This window comes from Emydura macquarii, unplaced genomic scaffold, assembly GCF_026122565.2.
Source record: "Emydura macquarii macquarii isolate MOO-44397 ecotype Brisbane River unplaced genomic scaffold, CSIRO-AGI_Emac_v2 contig_75, whole genome shotgun sequence".
Classification (NCBI taxonomy): Eukaryota; Metazoa; Chordata; order Testudines; family Chelidae; genus Emydura; species Emydura macquarii.
In genome coordinates, this window is record NW_027130212.1 from 7,686,243 (window position 1) to 7,700,160 (window position 13,918).

General features: G+C 40.9%; 1 protein-coding gene across 1 annotated transcript in view; it reads left to right on the top strand.

The window, feature by feature from the left end:
* ROBO2 (roundabout guidance receptor 2) overlaps positions 1 to 13,918 on the top strand; it is a 583,446-nt gene that overhangs the window by 380,544 nt on the left and 188,984 nt on the right. The window contains exons 3-4 of the mRNA XM_067543334.1: positions 9,248 to 9,405; positions 11,441 to 11,561. Coding sequence (XP_067399435.1) covers positions 9,248 to 9,405; positions 11,441 to 11,561 — 279 coding nt within the window. The remainder of the gene's footprint in view (positions 1 to 9,247; positions 9,406 to 11,440; positions 11,562 to 13,918) is intronic.

Below are 13,918 nucleotides of genomic sequence, written 5' to 3' on the forward strand. Positions count from 1 at the left end.
TTCTCGGACAACCCTGACACTGTACAGTGCCTAATGTGTAATAATCTTTAGACTATTGAGTTTATAAGTCATGACATCTGGCGGTTATTTAGCACTATAATTCATGTTGATCATGCATATCAACATACTTCATATGAGAGAAATGCCAAAGCAGTGATGGAGTGGGCTGAGGAGTGGAATTGCCTGATTTGGTTAAATGCATGTGGGACAGTGTCTCAGATCAGGAAGAGACTGACCTGCATGCTATGTTTCCAATGCGGTCATGATATAAAAGTGTAACATTTCAGATAAGCACTAAATAAAATAGGAGGGACAAGATAAACGACAAGGACCCAGACTGCAGCAGAACATTAATATTTACTTGATATGTTTTTATATCCTCTAATCAGACTGACAGATGTAGCTGTAGCTGTGTTTTAAGGCAGTATCATTCAATGAGAAGGAAAAATTGACAGGGTTTTTTTTGGTGTTTTTTTTTTTTTAAACACATCACCTCAGACTTCATTATGTGAGGGGAAGGAGGGAAGCTGAGCACTTGTGGGAAAAGAATGCAATTATTCCAAGCCTCCTGACAGGCCTGTACTTCTTCCTTCCAGCTTAGCTGCTTTGACCATAGACTTGGGGCTCGTGGGACGTAGACCAGATTGAAAAACTAGAAGCAGACAGATGGTTATTTGTCATCATCATGTAAATATAAATCCTATAAAAATGTGGGTTTTTTTTCCTAAGGGCTTGAAAGCTGCTCTACTGGAAAGTAGGATTAAGGGATGGTTATCTAGCCTAGAATAATTTTGACCCCTGCACTTCTTCCCTCATAAAATGTTGTTTTTTCTCTGGGTCTTTAAACAAATTGTTAGAGCCCTGACTGAAGAAATGAATTCAGTTTCTATATTTGAGTTTATGGGTATCAATTTGACCAGGGCCCGGATTTGGGCCTAAGCTGGCAGGTGCTGGTAAGCAGTTGCCTTGGTAGCGGGACTTTTTTTGTTCATTATAGCAGGTGCATTGCCTGCAAGTGTTTATCTCAATACTTCTATTGCTGGATATGGTTCCTGCCATTTAATATACTTGTGCATACTTCCCAAGTTGCCTTTCAGAACTTTAAAAATGATATGTTTCTTCACAGACAGAGAAATTGTTTGTTTGAGCAGCATCAGAGACAACAATACATTAAAGCTCCAAAGAAACTGATGAAATTTTAATTAACTTTTGTCCACAACATCATCATCAAACTATATGTACCATATGTGTATCCTTTTCAACCATCAAATCTCCCTACCTTTTCAAGCAGTTAAAGTTTCTACTTAGTGGTGCTGAAGCAAAATGCCAATCATAGGCTTCTGAATCTCAGATGTAAGGAATATGCCTACCTCAGGCTGGCTAGATGGCATGGCACTGATTTGTGCTGCCAGAATTGACATGTGGTCTAAGAAGTGACCTCAAGATTCTTACTTCCAGAGGATATCAGGTGAACTGTAGTAGATATGCTGTGGAGTCACACAGGGCCAGATGTTGGCCATACTGCTCCTCAGCATCCTTTGTGAGATGTGGTGTAACACTAATGGCAAACATAAAGGAGGCTGCACATCCTATGTTACATGCCAAGATGAGGTCAGCTAATGCTCAGAGGATGAGAATAGAGCAAAAAAGAACACTGGATGAAGAAGTTGGATCTGTCTGTTGCCTTTCACCTCTTACCTTTGACTTTTTCAAAAGCCACTATTTGTAGATTGCCAGAAAGACACTGAGAAGTGCTGGGTTCTGGAATGAACAAAAAGGCTCCTGTCACTGTCAGGAGATGGTGTTCTGCTAAGACACACTAATAGTCTCTTGAAAGTATGGATACATTTTGGGTAATTTGCTGAAAAATATTCTGCGCTTCTCAGCCTTTTCTGTTTTCACAGAGCATTGTGCTACTGCATATGGTGAATGCACTAAGCTGAGGTGCAACTTTTCCACATGCCTTTCCATACTAGTAAATTTGAACTCAAATTTCAGTTGATGCTGGTTTCTTCCATTGATTCCTGTGCTGCTTAGTTTCTTGCTGCTGCTGGGACATTTTAATTGCAAGTTACCATTCTGAAATCTCTGCCCCTAGGGCCTGGTCTACTCTATAAACTTAGTCACCTTGTGTCAACCTAGTTGTGCATGTGTCTGCATTTAAATTTGTCTCCCACCAAGGTAAATGCTCTATTACAGTGACATAGTAACACCACCTCCGTGAACAGCTTTGAGCAGTGTTTGATGTACAGAGGTTGACAGAGTGAGAATGTAAATTGCATTACTTATGTCGACCATGACAGTCCTCCAGTACCTGTCTCATAATGCCTGACACTGACTGGTGTAGTCACAATGGTGAACTTCACTGCCCAGGGGTCACAGAGACAAGAAGCCCCCTCCCTTTTAAATCCCTGTGAATGTTTGAAATGCCTTTTCCTGATTGTCCAGCTTGGTGAGTGCACCTAGCAGCTGCTCCATTCTTGTGTGCAACTGCCCAGCTGACCATGTTGGCTACATGCTCCAGACAAGCTCTGGCTTGGAGTAGACAGACGATATTGGATCACTTAGGCCTGTGGGGAGAAGAGGCTGTGGACCCGCTGAAGAAACATGGACATCTATGAGCAGATTGCACTGGGGAGGTAGGAGAAGGGGTACAACAGGGATCAGCTGCAGCGCTGCATGAAAGTGAATCAGCTGCAGCAGACATATCAGAAGGCCAGGGAGGCCAAAGTCGATCCAGTGTCAAGCTACAGGCCTACGACCTTTGCAAAGAGCTGTGCACCATACTTAGAGGAGACACCACCACCGCTCCCCTGCATGCCACTGTGGGTACCTCAGAGGAGCTCAAGCCACAGGTCTCTGGTGTGAACAGTGAGGAAGAGGAAGATATGGGACCGGAGAGTCCAACTAGCAGTCCAGTCACTCCCAGTAGTCAAGCACTGGTGAGCCCAGTGCTGGGGAAGGAACTTTGGGTAAGTTGTAATTGTATTTACCATTATAATGATTACTGTTGATGCCCCCAATTTAACAGGACACAGCTACTGACTTTTCATTAATTACTCATACTAGAAAAGGTAGCAGTACAACAGAGAGAGGTTGTGTTGTTTAGCAGCTTTTCATTCCCCTCTAGAGTTGGGGGGGAACCATGGGGAGCATTTTGTTTATGTACATGGGGATGGCCTTGATTCCTCCTCAGAGATCTTGATGAAACTTCTATGGAGGTGCTCTGCAATCATCTCCTGAAGATTTCTAGGGATGGCAGCCTTATTTCTTCCTCCACAGTAGGATGCTGTCCCATGCCAGTCAGCAATGACTTCAGCAGGCACCGTTGCAGTAAACAGGCTAGCAGCATATGAATCCAGATGGTTTTGGTGGCCTGCTTTTGTTACCCTCAGGAGTGAGATATCAGTTAAAATCACCACCACCTGTGGAAAATGGTGCCAGTATTCAGTGTCACTGCCCTATACTCATAGTTTCATGCAACTGAGCAATTCCTTCCTCATTTCCATCACTCCTAGTGGGCTATTTTCACAAAGGCTGATGCTGTTAGTGGCATGGTGCACAAGCACTCTGAAGCAGAAGTGTCAATAAGCATGCCTTGTTTAAATCTTTAAGGGGGCAAGGAAAGGGAGTTCTGAATCTTAACTTTCACTTTCAATTGTGACAATTCTGGCAATGGTACCTCTGTGTATTTTATCTGTAGCTGCTGCTGTTGCGGACTTGGGGAGTTCCCCCTCCACACCTGCAGAATGCCTGAGTCAGATAAGGAGGATTAAAAAAAAAGGACTCAGGATGACATGTTCAGTGAGATCCTGCAAGCTAGTGAGTACGGCATCAGACCATGAACAAAGCAGCTGGAGAGTGAATATTGCAGACAGCTTGGAAGAAAGAGGAAACCAAAGAAAAGCCCAGGAGTTGCAGCAGGAAAAGGAGAGGGACATACACCAGGACATAATGGGACTTCTCCAGCAGCAAAAACAGATGCTGTAGACTCTTGTGGACCTACAATCCCAGGCTTGCTTCCCTTTGCTATCCCTGGAGAACTCCATTGCAACATCTCCTTATCCCGCCCCCCAACTTTCCACATGGAATCAGGAGCTGCAATCCTACACTTACCACTCCACACCAAGGGCCATTAAAGACAACCACAGCTTCAAACACACTGACCTGTGAGAGCCAAATGTGTTGTATGTGTTGCTAAAATGGACACAAATGTACTTCCCCCTTATTAGGTTCTGTTCCAGTAATTTATTAAGTTTTTAATGTATTTGCTTTTAAATTGCACAGATTTTTCTTTGTACTGGTTTTGTTACTTAATAAAATTCTATTATCTGAAAGTGATTAACTTTTATTAATTCACAACATATGGTGCAGAGGGCCTAGCAGTTCTGAAAGCACCCCCTTACTTGTTACTGTACAGTGTGACATGATTCATAGGATCAGTGAGAAACAGGGTAATAATCATAAATGTACAGCAAGCACCACAAAATTCATAGGTGCATTGACACTATTATATTCATAGGTGTGCAACAAGTACTACACAATTCCCAACAGTCCCCAAACAGCAAAGCCAGGTAGAGAACAGTACATTGTAGCACATTACTGTGACTTGCTGTTAAAGTGCTCTTTCAAAGCCTTCCTGAGACGTATAGCTACACGTTAAGCCCTTCTAATAGCCCTGTTAAAACTTGTCAAGCAGCAGTTTCACCTCTGCCCTCCACCCCGGCAGCAACGTTTCCCCTTTGCTTCACAGATATTATGCAGCAGACATCTATAATCATTGGGATTTTTTTCATTGAGATACCATCTTGTAAATAAATATCGCCAGTGTCCCTTCAATCTACCAAAAGTGCATACAGCTGTCATTCTGTACCTACTGAGCTGGTAGCTGAATCTTTTCTTGGTATTGTTGAGGTGATCAATGTATGGCTTCATGAACCAGTGGAGCAAGAGATAGGTTGGGTCCCTCAGGATCATTACTGGCATTTCAACATCACCAATCATAAACCGATGTTTGGGAGAGAAAGTCCCTGTTTGTACCTTTCTGTGTTCTTAAAGATGCATATATCATGCACTTTCCCTGACCAGCCAACACTGATGTTGGTGAAGCTTCCTCAGTTATAAAAGCTTGCATAACTATAGAAAAACAGTTGATGTACTTTCTGTTGCTGTACTCTGTGGCAGGGTGGCCTGGAGCCAAAAAAGGGATATGCATGCCGTTTATAGTCCCAACACAGTTCAGGAACCTCTTTGCTGAAAATCCATCCATAATGTCCTGCACACAGTTGAGAGTCACACTCCTGTGTAGCAAGAGACAATTAATGGCCCTGCACACATGCATGACAACGGCCCCCACTGTGCATTTTCTAACTTCAAAATGATTTTCTACTGACTGGTAGCAATCTGTTGTTGCAAGTTTCAAAAGTGCAATTACCACTCGCTTCTCCTCTGTCAATGCAGCGCTCTTTCTGTGTCTCTGTGCTGGAGGGCTGGGCCAACCTTTGCATACAGATTCAGGAATGTGGCCTTGTACATCTGAAAGTTCCGCAGCCAGTCATCCCAAGCCTGCGTTACAATGCGATCCCACCAGTCCGTGTTTGTTTCTCAGGCCAGAAGTGCTGCTCCACCATCTTGAGCTGCTCCATGAATGCCACCAACAACCTTGATTCTCACTATGTCCCACAGCAATCTGTCCTTCAAGAAATTGTCATATTTGCCACTGATTCAGTTCATCTTGCAGCTCTGCAAATACTGGATGGTGCATTTTGCGTTTGCAATGCTTATGAGAGTAGTGCAGAGCTGTACAGGCTCCATTCTTCTGTCAGAGATGGGAGACAGCAAGGAGGGCCAAGTGGGTCCATTGGGTTTTTTAAAAAGGCACAAAAAATTATGGGATAGAGATGGCATTATGGATAGAGATAGTTGCATGCTGGAAGTTGACCTCTTGCTCCGGGTCACCTCGTGCAACTTTTTCTTCCCCACCATGCATTGCAAAAACTTCCCAAAAGACAGTGCACCAGATGGTGGCAGGTTGCAGGCTGGAATACCTACCAATGATCCACCACACTGTGCATTGACAAGTGCTCTTGGTTAGCACATGCACCACAGATGCAAGGAGCCATGTATGCCCGTGCACAAGGGATATGCTAACTTCAGAAGCTTTATGCCAACATAACTTGTGGCAGCAAAAATTGTAGTGTACACATGGCCTAACAGAGCAAGTTCCCTCTTATCTCCCAAAGGTGATATTTTTGGAAATGTTTTGGAGAGCCAGGATGATCTGATTGATGTTTTTGTTTTGTATTCTCATTGTTATAATGAATGAAGAAGCACTGACTCACCTATTCTTCCTAACTGGTATCAAGTGATCTCTGTTCAGACTTATTCCTCCCTTTCTTTCACTCCATCCTCTTGTTCTTCATCTGCCTTATTCTCTTCCTTTTATCCTCATTATTTTTCTCCCCATTTCTCCTAACTCATTTTTTCTTGCTCCCTCTCCTTCATAATTTCTGTGTTCTTGGTCATCTTTATTTCACATCCCACCACTATTATTCCTCTTGTCTCCTCTGTTTTCTTCTCTTCCTGTTTTCCTCTTTTCCTTATTTCTATTTCCTCTCTTGCATTTTCCAAAATGTAAGGCACTTTCAGAGGTACATAGTTAGATACATCTATTACAGCTGCAAGAGTCAAGTTTCAATGCCCCCCCCCCCCCCCCCGACTAACTCTTAGTTCTGTGTTCTATCAAAGCCACACTTGGTAGAAACAGAGTAGGGGGGAAAGGGGATTTCCAACCTTATTCTTGGCTGGCTGGGTCCCTTCTCTGCTCCTGGTGTAAGTCAGAGAAGCTTCCATGTTGCTGTAACTTACACTTACCTTCCTGTGGCCCTAAGAGACTGTTCTGGATGCCGAAAACAGACACAGTGCTCCAGCCATGTTATCGTCCTCAACCCCTGTTTCAGGAACTGTGATTGGGTGATATAGAACTGTGGGGAATGTTTTGGAGTCCAGATCTGCTAATTTTATTACCCCTTTACGTCGCTGGAATTGCATAGAAGGGCTGTAATATAATGAAGAACCAGGCCATATGTATCTGTTTAACTTTTAAAGTAATCATAAATTTAGTAGCCTATGTAACGATGATGAAAACCTCTTAACGTTGTCCATAGGCCTCTTCTAAAGTGAATGTCTGTCACTTGGCAGTAGTTTGATTTTAGAAACAGCTGATGCTTGGCAGCAGTTTACCAGTTGCACAAGAGGATATTTCTCCTTTCAGAAACATTTCTTTGTAGCTCAGATATAAGAGGCACATCCAGAAATGGTGGGTTTTTTTAAAGTTCCTTTTCTGGCCTCTGCCTTGAAATTGTTGCTGATATTGCCTTTCTTGGCTTCATTTGGAAAATACTGTCTTTCTGATATGATTGCCACAAACACATGTTGTTGTGCCAAATTTTTAGCAGCCCATAATCTTCATCGTGTTATTTCTGTATCGTGTGTTACATACTTTATGTTCCATTTTATCTCAAAAAGACAAAAGATATTATTTTCACTCATTTTAGTTATTGTGAATCCAAAATTGGAATTGGGCAAGCAATTTGCATTAGTCTGAAATACCTTTTGGGTTGAGGCTTTTGGCAAGCAATTTGTTGAGAAAACAATACTAAAGAATGCCCTTCAACCTACCAGACGTGCTACTTTGGAAAATGTTGGGTCTTTGCCAAAATGCTGTTTGTTTCCAACCACTTCCTATCATTTTTATTTTGTACCTCTAAAAATGGCCTAAATAGCTCCTCCTTTTGTGTTATATTTATATAAATCTGCTGCATATAAATAATTTCTAATTAATTTCCTCCCCCCATGAGAATTTACTGGTATATCTCAAAGTGCTGAATGATAACTTTAACCCCACACCTCTATTGAGTTCCATAATTATATGCACACTCACCTTAGCCCATTCAAAGGCTAATCCTTGTACATAAAAATCATATTTTCTTCTTGTCTGGTGCAGAAGAGAATGGAAAATATGCCATTTAAAATGTTATTTTTTTAACAGTAAAAGCAGTAAATTAACTCTGTCTATAAGCTGAGAGTTAACAATTTCTACTGAACTCTTACTGGCTGTACTTTCACTAGGATAAAGTGTTTTCTAATTTCTCAGAGGGCTGTGGTTTCATTAAGGGTGAGAACTGTGTTAAAGCAGTAATGAAGCCCATACGCAGCTGAAATTCAAGACGGGGAAATGCCCTAAATTCAATTTCAGTAGTTCTTCCTAGAGCTATTTTCAGCCTGATGTTTTATAAGAATGTCAATTAACCTAGAATGAGGACACACATGGAAGAATAACGATGAAGTGGATATCATTTCAACACAGACAGAAGCCAGCTAGCTGGACCTAATCCTGCTTTACAGTAACATGATTTACATAAGACGCTAACACGTGTTGCCTAATTTAGTTTTCAAACTGCTTGGCAATTTATATGCTTTTTCTTTGAGGCATTGTGGGACAAGACTGGTCAGGGCTGCAAGAATATCGAAAGAACAGAGGAAGCAGGTGCACTGTTAGGATACTGTACATCAACTCAGTTTCTTGGCATGTGTTGAAAACGCTTATCGTTCAGCACCAATTTGATCATAAAAACTAATCCTTCCCCAATAAAGGCAAAATTTCACAATTCGATACCAATGGTGTCACATCTAGAACCTTTTCACCTACCCAGTAGTAGGGTAGGGGGGAGAAATCATTGCCAAGAAAGCTGCCAATTGAAGAGCCAGCTACACAAAATTTTCAAAATGTTACAACCGAGATCCAGCATGCTGCTTTCTTTAATGAAAAGAGTTCAGCGTCAGGCCAGAAATACTGCTATAAGGGATATTTCTCCTCACAACATCCGGTGGGCCAGATGTCACTTGGCAGGTGGATCTAGAAGAGAAGGATTAACGGAGCAGATCCTATATTGGTCCTTCTGCATTTAAATGATGAGCAATGCATTTTCTTTTTAAAAATATAAAGTAAAAACATGCACACCTTGTCTGTATCCATTTGATGAGAGGCTATCTGTGAGTCATTTTTCCTCCTACCCCTTTCCCAAATAACTTATTTTGAAAGGAGTTTAACAGTGCACTTAATAGACCAAACTGTCATTTGAACAACTTAGGACGCTACTTTTACTGAAAAAAAAATTGTTTTCCTTTACCATGTTTCAGTTCCTAACAGCTCATTTTCTTTTCCTTTCCTTGTTTGTTCCATTAGTGCTACGGGATGACTTTCGCCAAAACCCTACTGATGTTGTTGTGGCAGCTGGAGAACCTGCTATTCTGGAGTGTCAGCCTCCTCGAGGACATCCTGAGCCCACGATCTACTGGAAGAAAGACAAAATCCGCATTGATGACAGGGAAGAGAGAATCAGTGTAAGTCCTATCAAAATGCCATTGATGTCCACAATGCTTTTAAAATTGGTATTCCTTCATGGATTTGAATGAGCACTGAATAATTTACATAGCTGTATCCATAAATATATCAACCCCCATCATCTAATTGGCTCCACGAAGGGATATTCCTGTGCTTGTATGGAACTTCACTGATGTTACTGGGACAGTAGGCAAACATTGGGTGTTCATGTGCAGTTTTGATTTGTAGGACTGATGGCATAAGTACTCATGTTGGCCCTGCCCCACATCCCACAACTCAACACTCTGGAATGGGAGCAGAATTTCCCAGATTGTCTCTGCCTCTACAATGGGCCAAACCAAATTCTCCAATGCTAATCTTTAAAGAAGTTAAAAATTTGCACCACAGGTCCATCTCTAGTCATAGGCAGATCTGTTACAAATGTCTATAGTTAAGGTTGCCTAATATTTTCTACTAAAATAGTCTGTTTTTAGTTGCTTTTAACTTTGCCAAACTTTAACTATTCTGGCAGCAATTTTTTTTATGCTGGTTATCTGCCCATAGGCAGAATGTTTTGAAAAGTTTAAGCATAAATGGGTCAGCTGTTTCTGAGAATGGGGTTAGGAGAAAAATCCATCATTTTGCCCATGTTAAAAAAAATTGTTACAATTATTTCTGTGAGTTACTGTAGTTCTTCCATGCTTTGGAGTTGGAGTTGCCCAGATGTCAGGGCTGTACCTTTGCCTTCCTTGTGAAAAGCTACCCACATTTTTCCAAGTTATAAGCTTCTGAAAAATACTAGTTTGCATATGCTCAGGAGAAATTTGTTAGAGTTTGGCAGCAAAATTCTCTGAACATTCCATCTCCATTGAGCATGCCCCAGTGTGTTAGCGCCCAGAGGATGTGAAGGAGAACAAGGAGTACAGTCTGACTTGAATTCAAAGAAGTGAGAAGTGACAGAAAGTGGGGAGAGAAAGGAGCCAGTTGGAGGAGTTGGGCGGAGGCATTGATAGGGCTGAGGATCAGGAGCCACAGACTGTAAAAGAGCAGAGGGGACAGGCAATCTTAATGCTGGCATTTCTTACCTTTTGAGTAGTTGGCTTCCCATCCTTAGTATTCCTTTAACATTGTTATTTTGTACATAATAAATTTTGAATTTGTTTCGTGCTGGTATCATTTGATACAATGGTGGCCTTTGGAAACTTGATTATATTTGATGTGTAAGTATTTGCAGTTAAATAATCTCAATATATTTCATATTCAAGGTGTTGTGGGCCAGATTGTCTTCACTAAGTTCTGCTCAGACTGAGGGAGTAGAAAAGAGTAGCAAGGAGCTGATTACAGTTCCCTGCAACTCAAGTTGTAGTGGTTCCAGCCCTGACTTAAGTTGAAGCAACCTTTTGGCTGCTCTAACTTACAAAAGCTACCTAGGGACCCAAATAGTACATATATTTGCTGGGAATTTGCAGAGCTGAGTTGTGCCCTTTCCTCCAACCAACCTAATTATTCTCTCCCTCAATATGCCCCTTGTGCTGGGGTTGAGGTCAGGTTGATATAGGAGCCAAGGGAATTCTTAGTAGGTCATCTGCAGCTTGATTCCATGTCTTTTGCACCTGTCAGAACAAAGGAGAAAATCTGGCCTTGTAAGTATAAAGAGTAAAAGGGAATTCTGCAGATTTTGAGCTCAATTTACTGTATGTAAAACTGGCTTTCTTTTAAAGTTCCATCATGTACAGCATCTATCATCAAAGAAAGGTAGCAAGAAATGTAATGGTTCCAAAATTGAAGGGCATCATACGAAAACAAAATATTGAGACAAGACCAGAAGTGATCAAATATACTTCAAAAGAGCCTAATATCAAATTAGTATCAGTATTTTTCAAAACCAAATAGATGGGCTGACAACCCTTAAACAACAAAAGTCAAAACTTTTCTTTAAAAAAAACAAAAGAAAACACTCTCCCCCCCCATATTTTGGATGTTTGCAATCTGAGAGTTTCCTTTTATTTCTGATTGTGTATGTGAATTAAAATGTATTTTCTTTGCTTCAAACAGATACGAGGTGGGAAACTAATGATCTCAAACACGAGGAAAAGTGATGCTGGCATGTACACTTGTGTCGGTACCAACATGGTGGGGGAACGAGACAGCGATCCAGCAGAGCTCACTGTCTTTGGTAAAAATACTTCCTACGCTTTTGTTTTATTTTTACTATAAATGCAAAATATTGAATTGATTTAACTGAATAGCCAAAACAGATGATGAAGGCAGGTAAGAAAAGATAGCATAACTGCTTATGTACAGGCTACATTTCACAATATTCCATGAAGCACAAGTCTCAGGGGTTGCAGTTTATAAGTAGGGAGCTGAGATGAAGCAGTCATTTTTTCTGAGTTCATAGTTTAAATCTAATTGAAGGTCCTTGATTAAATGCATAAACTCAGAAACCTTAATCCAGTAGATAATGCTTTCCCCCACAAAGTTACTGAATATAACTGAGCCACATTTAATACAATGTCTGCTTAATGGGGGCTTGGACCAACATAGCCTGTTTAAAAGTTTCTTATTCCCATTGGGCTCTGAGATCAAAGCTTTTGTAGCACAGCAAAAAGGAGCTGGATCAACTGCACAGAGTATTTAGATAAAAAATATCTATATAGATAAGAAGCTGATCTCATGAGTTTATCACATTTTCCTTTAAAATAGCACCAACCCCAAAGCCCGCTGTCCACTCTTCATCCTTTAAGACATACACATCAATTTGATTCTTGATGCTGCTGAATGAATCAGAAGCTAATGAGGTAACTGGATGGTGGAGTTTCCAAACTTTGATGGTTCAAGCAAGGAATCATCAGGATTATTTTGTCCTATGGGGAGAGTACACAGGGAGAATACTGAAGTGAACTTACAGTTGTATCCATCCAACTAACAACTGAACAACAAAAAAGACTGTAAAATCCTGCTGGGGCAAACTCTGCAGAGGTGATATTTCTATCCACCATTAACAATGTTTCTGTAGATACCACTTAAGAGGTCTTGGACAGATAAAATGAAAAAACACTAATATTTGCTCATGTCACACTCTCTTAAAATAATATGGGGACTTTAAGTCTTGCAGTAAGTCTTCCAAAATAGAACACCCACAGAGAAAAGCAACTTACCTGCTGCATCTTTTTCTGATGCAGTTTTGTAGTTCAGCTCTAGTTTTGTATCATGCAGCATATATTCTAAGGAGAATACCTTTTATCTAATGTCATCGTCATTTCCTTTTTCCAATACCAAGATTGGCTTGAGTTGAGGTTATGAGCAGATTCCATCTGCATTTGTTTGAAGCTGCTGTTTGAGCCTGTTGTTGGGTTGTTTGGGTGGGTTTATATACAGTGTGATGCCACTGTCTCCTTGGACATCCACATCCTCTCTCATCCTGCTGTCTTCCATAGAGAACAATTTTAGGGAATTGGTATAGGGTCATTCTAGCAACACGGTTAATCTGCTGTAGTTGGTGCCTTTTGATGATTGCAGTCACTCACTGCACTTTCAGTCTTCTATGGCTGTTGTCATTTGTTAATCTATCGTGTCTTGCCATGCCTAGAATATGGTGCAGGCACCTCATTTCAAATATTTGCAGCTTTTGCTTTGGATGCTTTGTCAATATCCATGTTTTGCAAAGGTAAAGTAATGTGCATACAAGAATATAATCTGGTTTTAACTGTCATGGACACTGTTTTAAGGTTCCAAAGGTTTTTATTCAGGCATGTGAAAATTCTGCTACAGGCAGCTATCGGGTTGTTGAAGTCATCTTCATCTTGTCATGTGTTACAAGGGAGTCCAAGTAGCAGCAAATGTCTACTTATTCAATGTCTACACCATTAATGAATAATGAAGCCTGTTTCTTGATTTTTGACATTATCAGTAGCCTGGTCTTTTGTTTATTCAGTTTTAATCTCTGTTCTCTGGCTGTTGTGCACAGGTTAATTAAAGCTTATTGGTTGCATTCCTCTGTAGGCATTATCATTACAATATTGTCTACAACATCAAAGTGATTTATAATTTGCCCCGATATCCTGCAGCCTCCATCAATGTTATTAAGAAAGTTGGACAAAATATTTTCAATGTATAGAGCAAAAAGTATTGGACTGAGCATGCATCCCTGTTTGACTCCAGTTTTCACATCAAACCACTCTGTCAGCTCTCCGTTGCCCCTTACTGGATGCCGAGTGAGGCTATACAAACTTTGCAGTACTTGTCAGCTTTCTGCTAGATTTGTAGCACTTGAGTACTTTGCACAAAGCCTCTCAGTTAACAGTCAAATGCTTTCTTAAAGTCAATGAATATGCAAAATGGGGGTTCGTTGAATTCTGTGTATCTCTCCAAGGTGTGACTAAATCAACTGTCTGATCTACAGTGTAGGGTCTGGGTCTGGTGCCAGTGTCAGAAAGGATTTCCTCTTCTTTTCTTTTCCATTCAGCTGTGAATCACTCTACAGAATACCTTGCTAGGAATGCTCCTAAGACGTATTCTTTGGTAGTTATT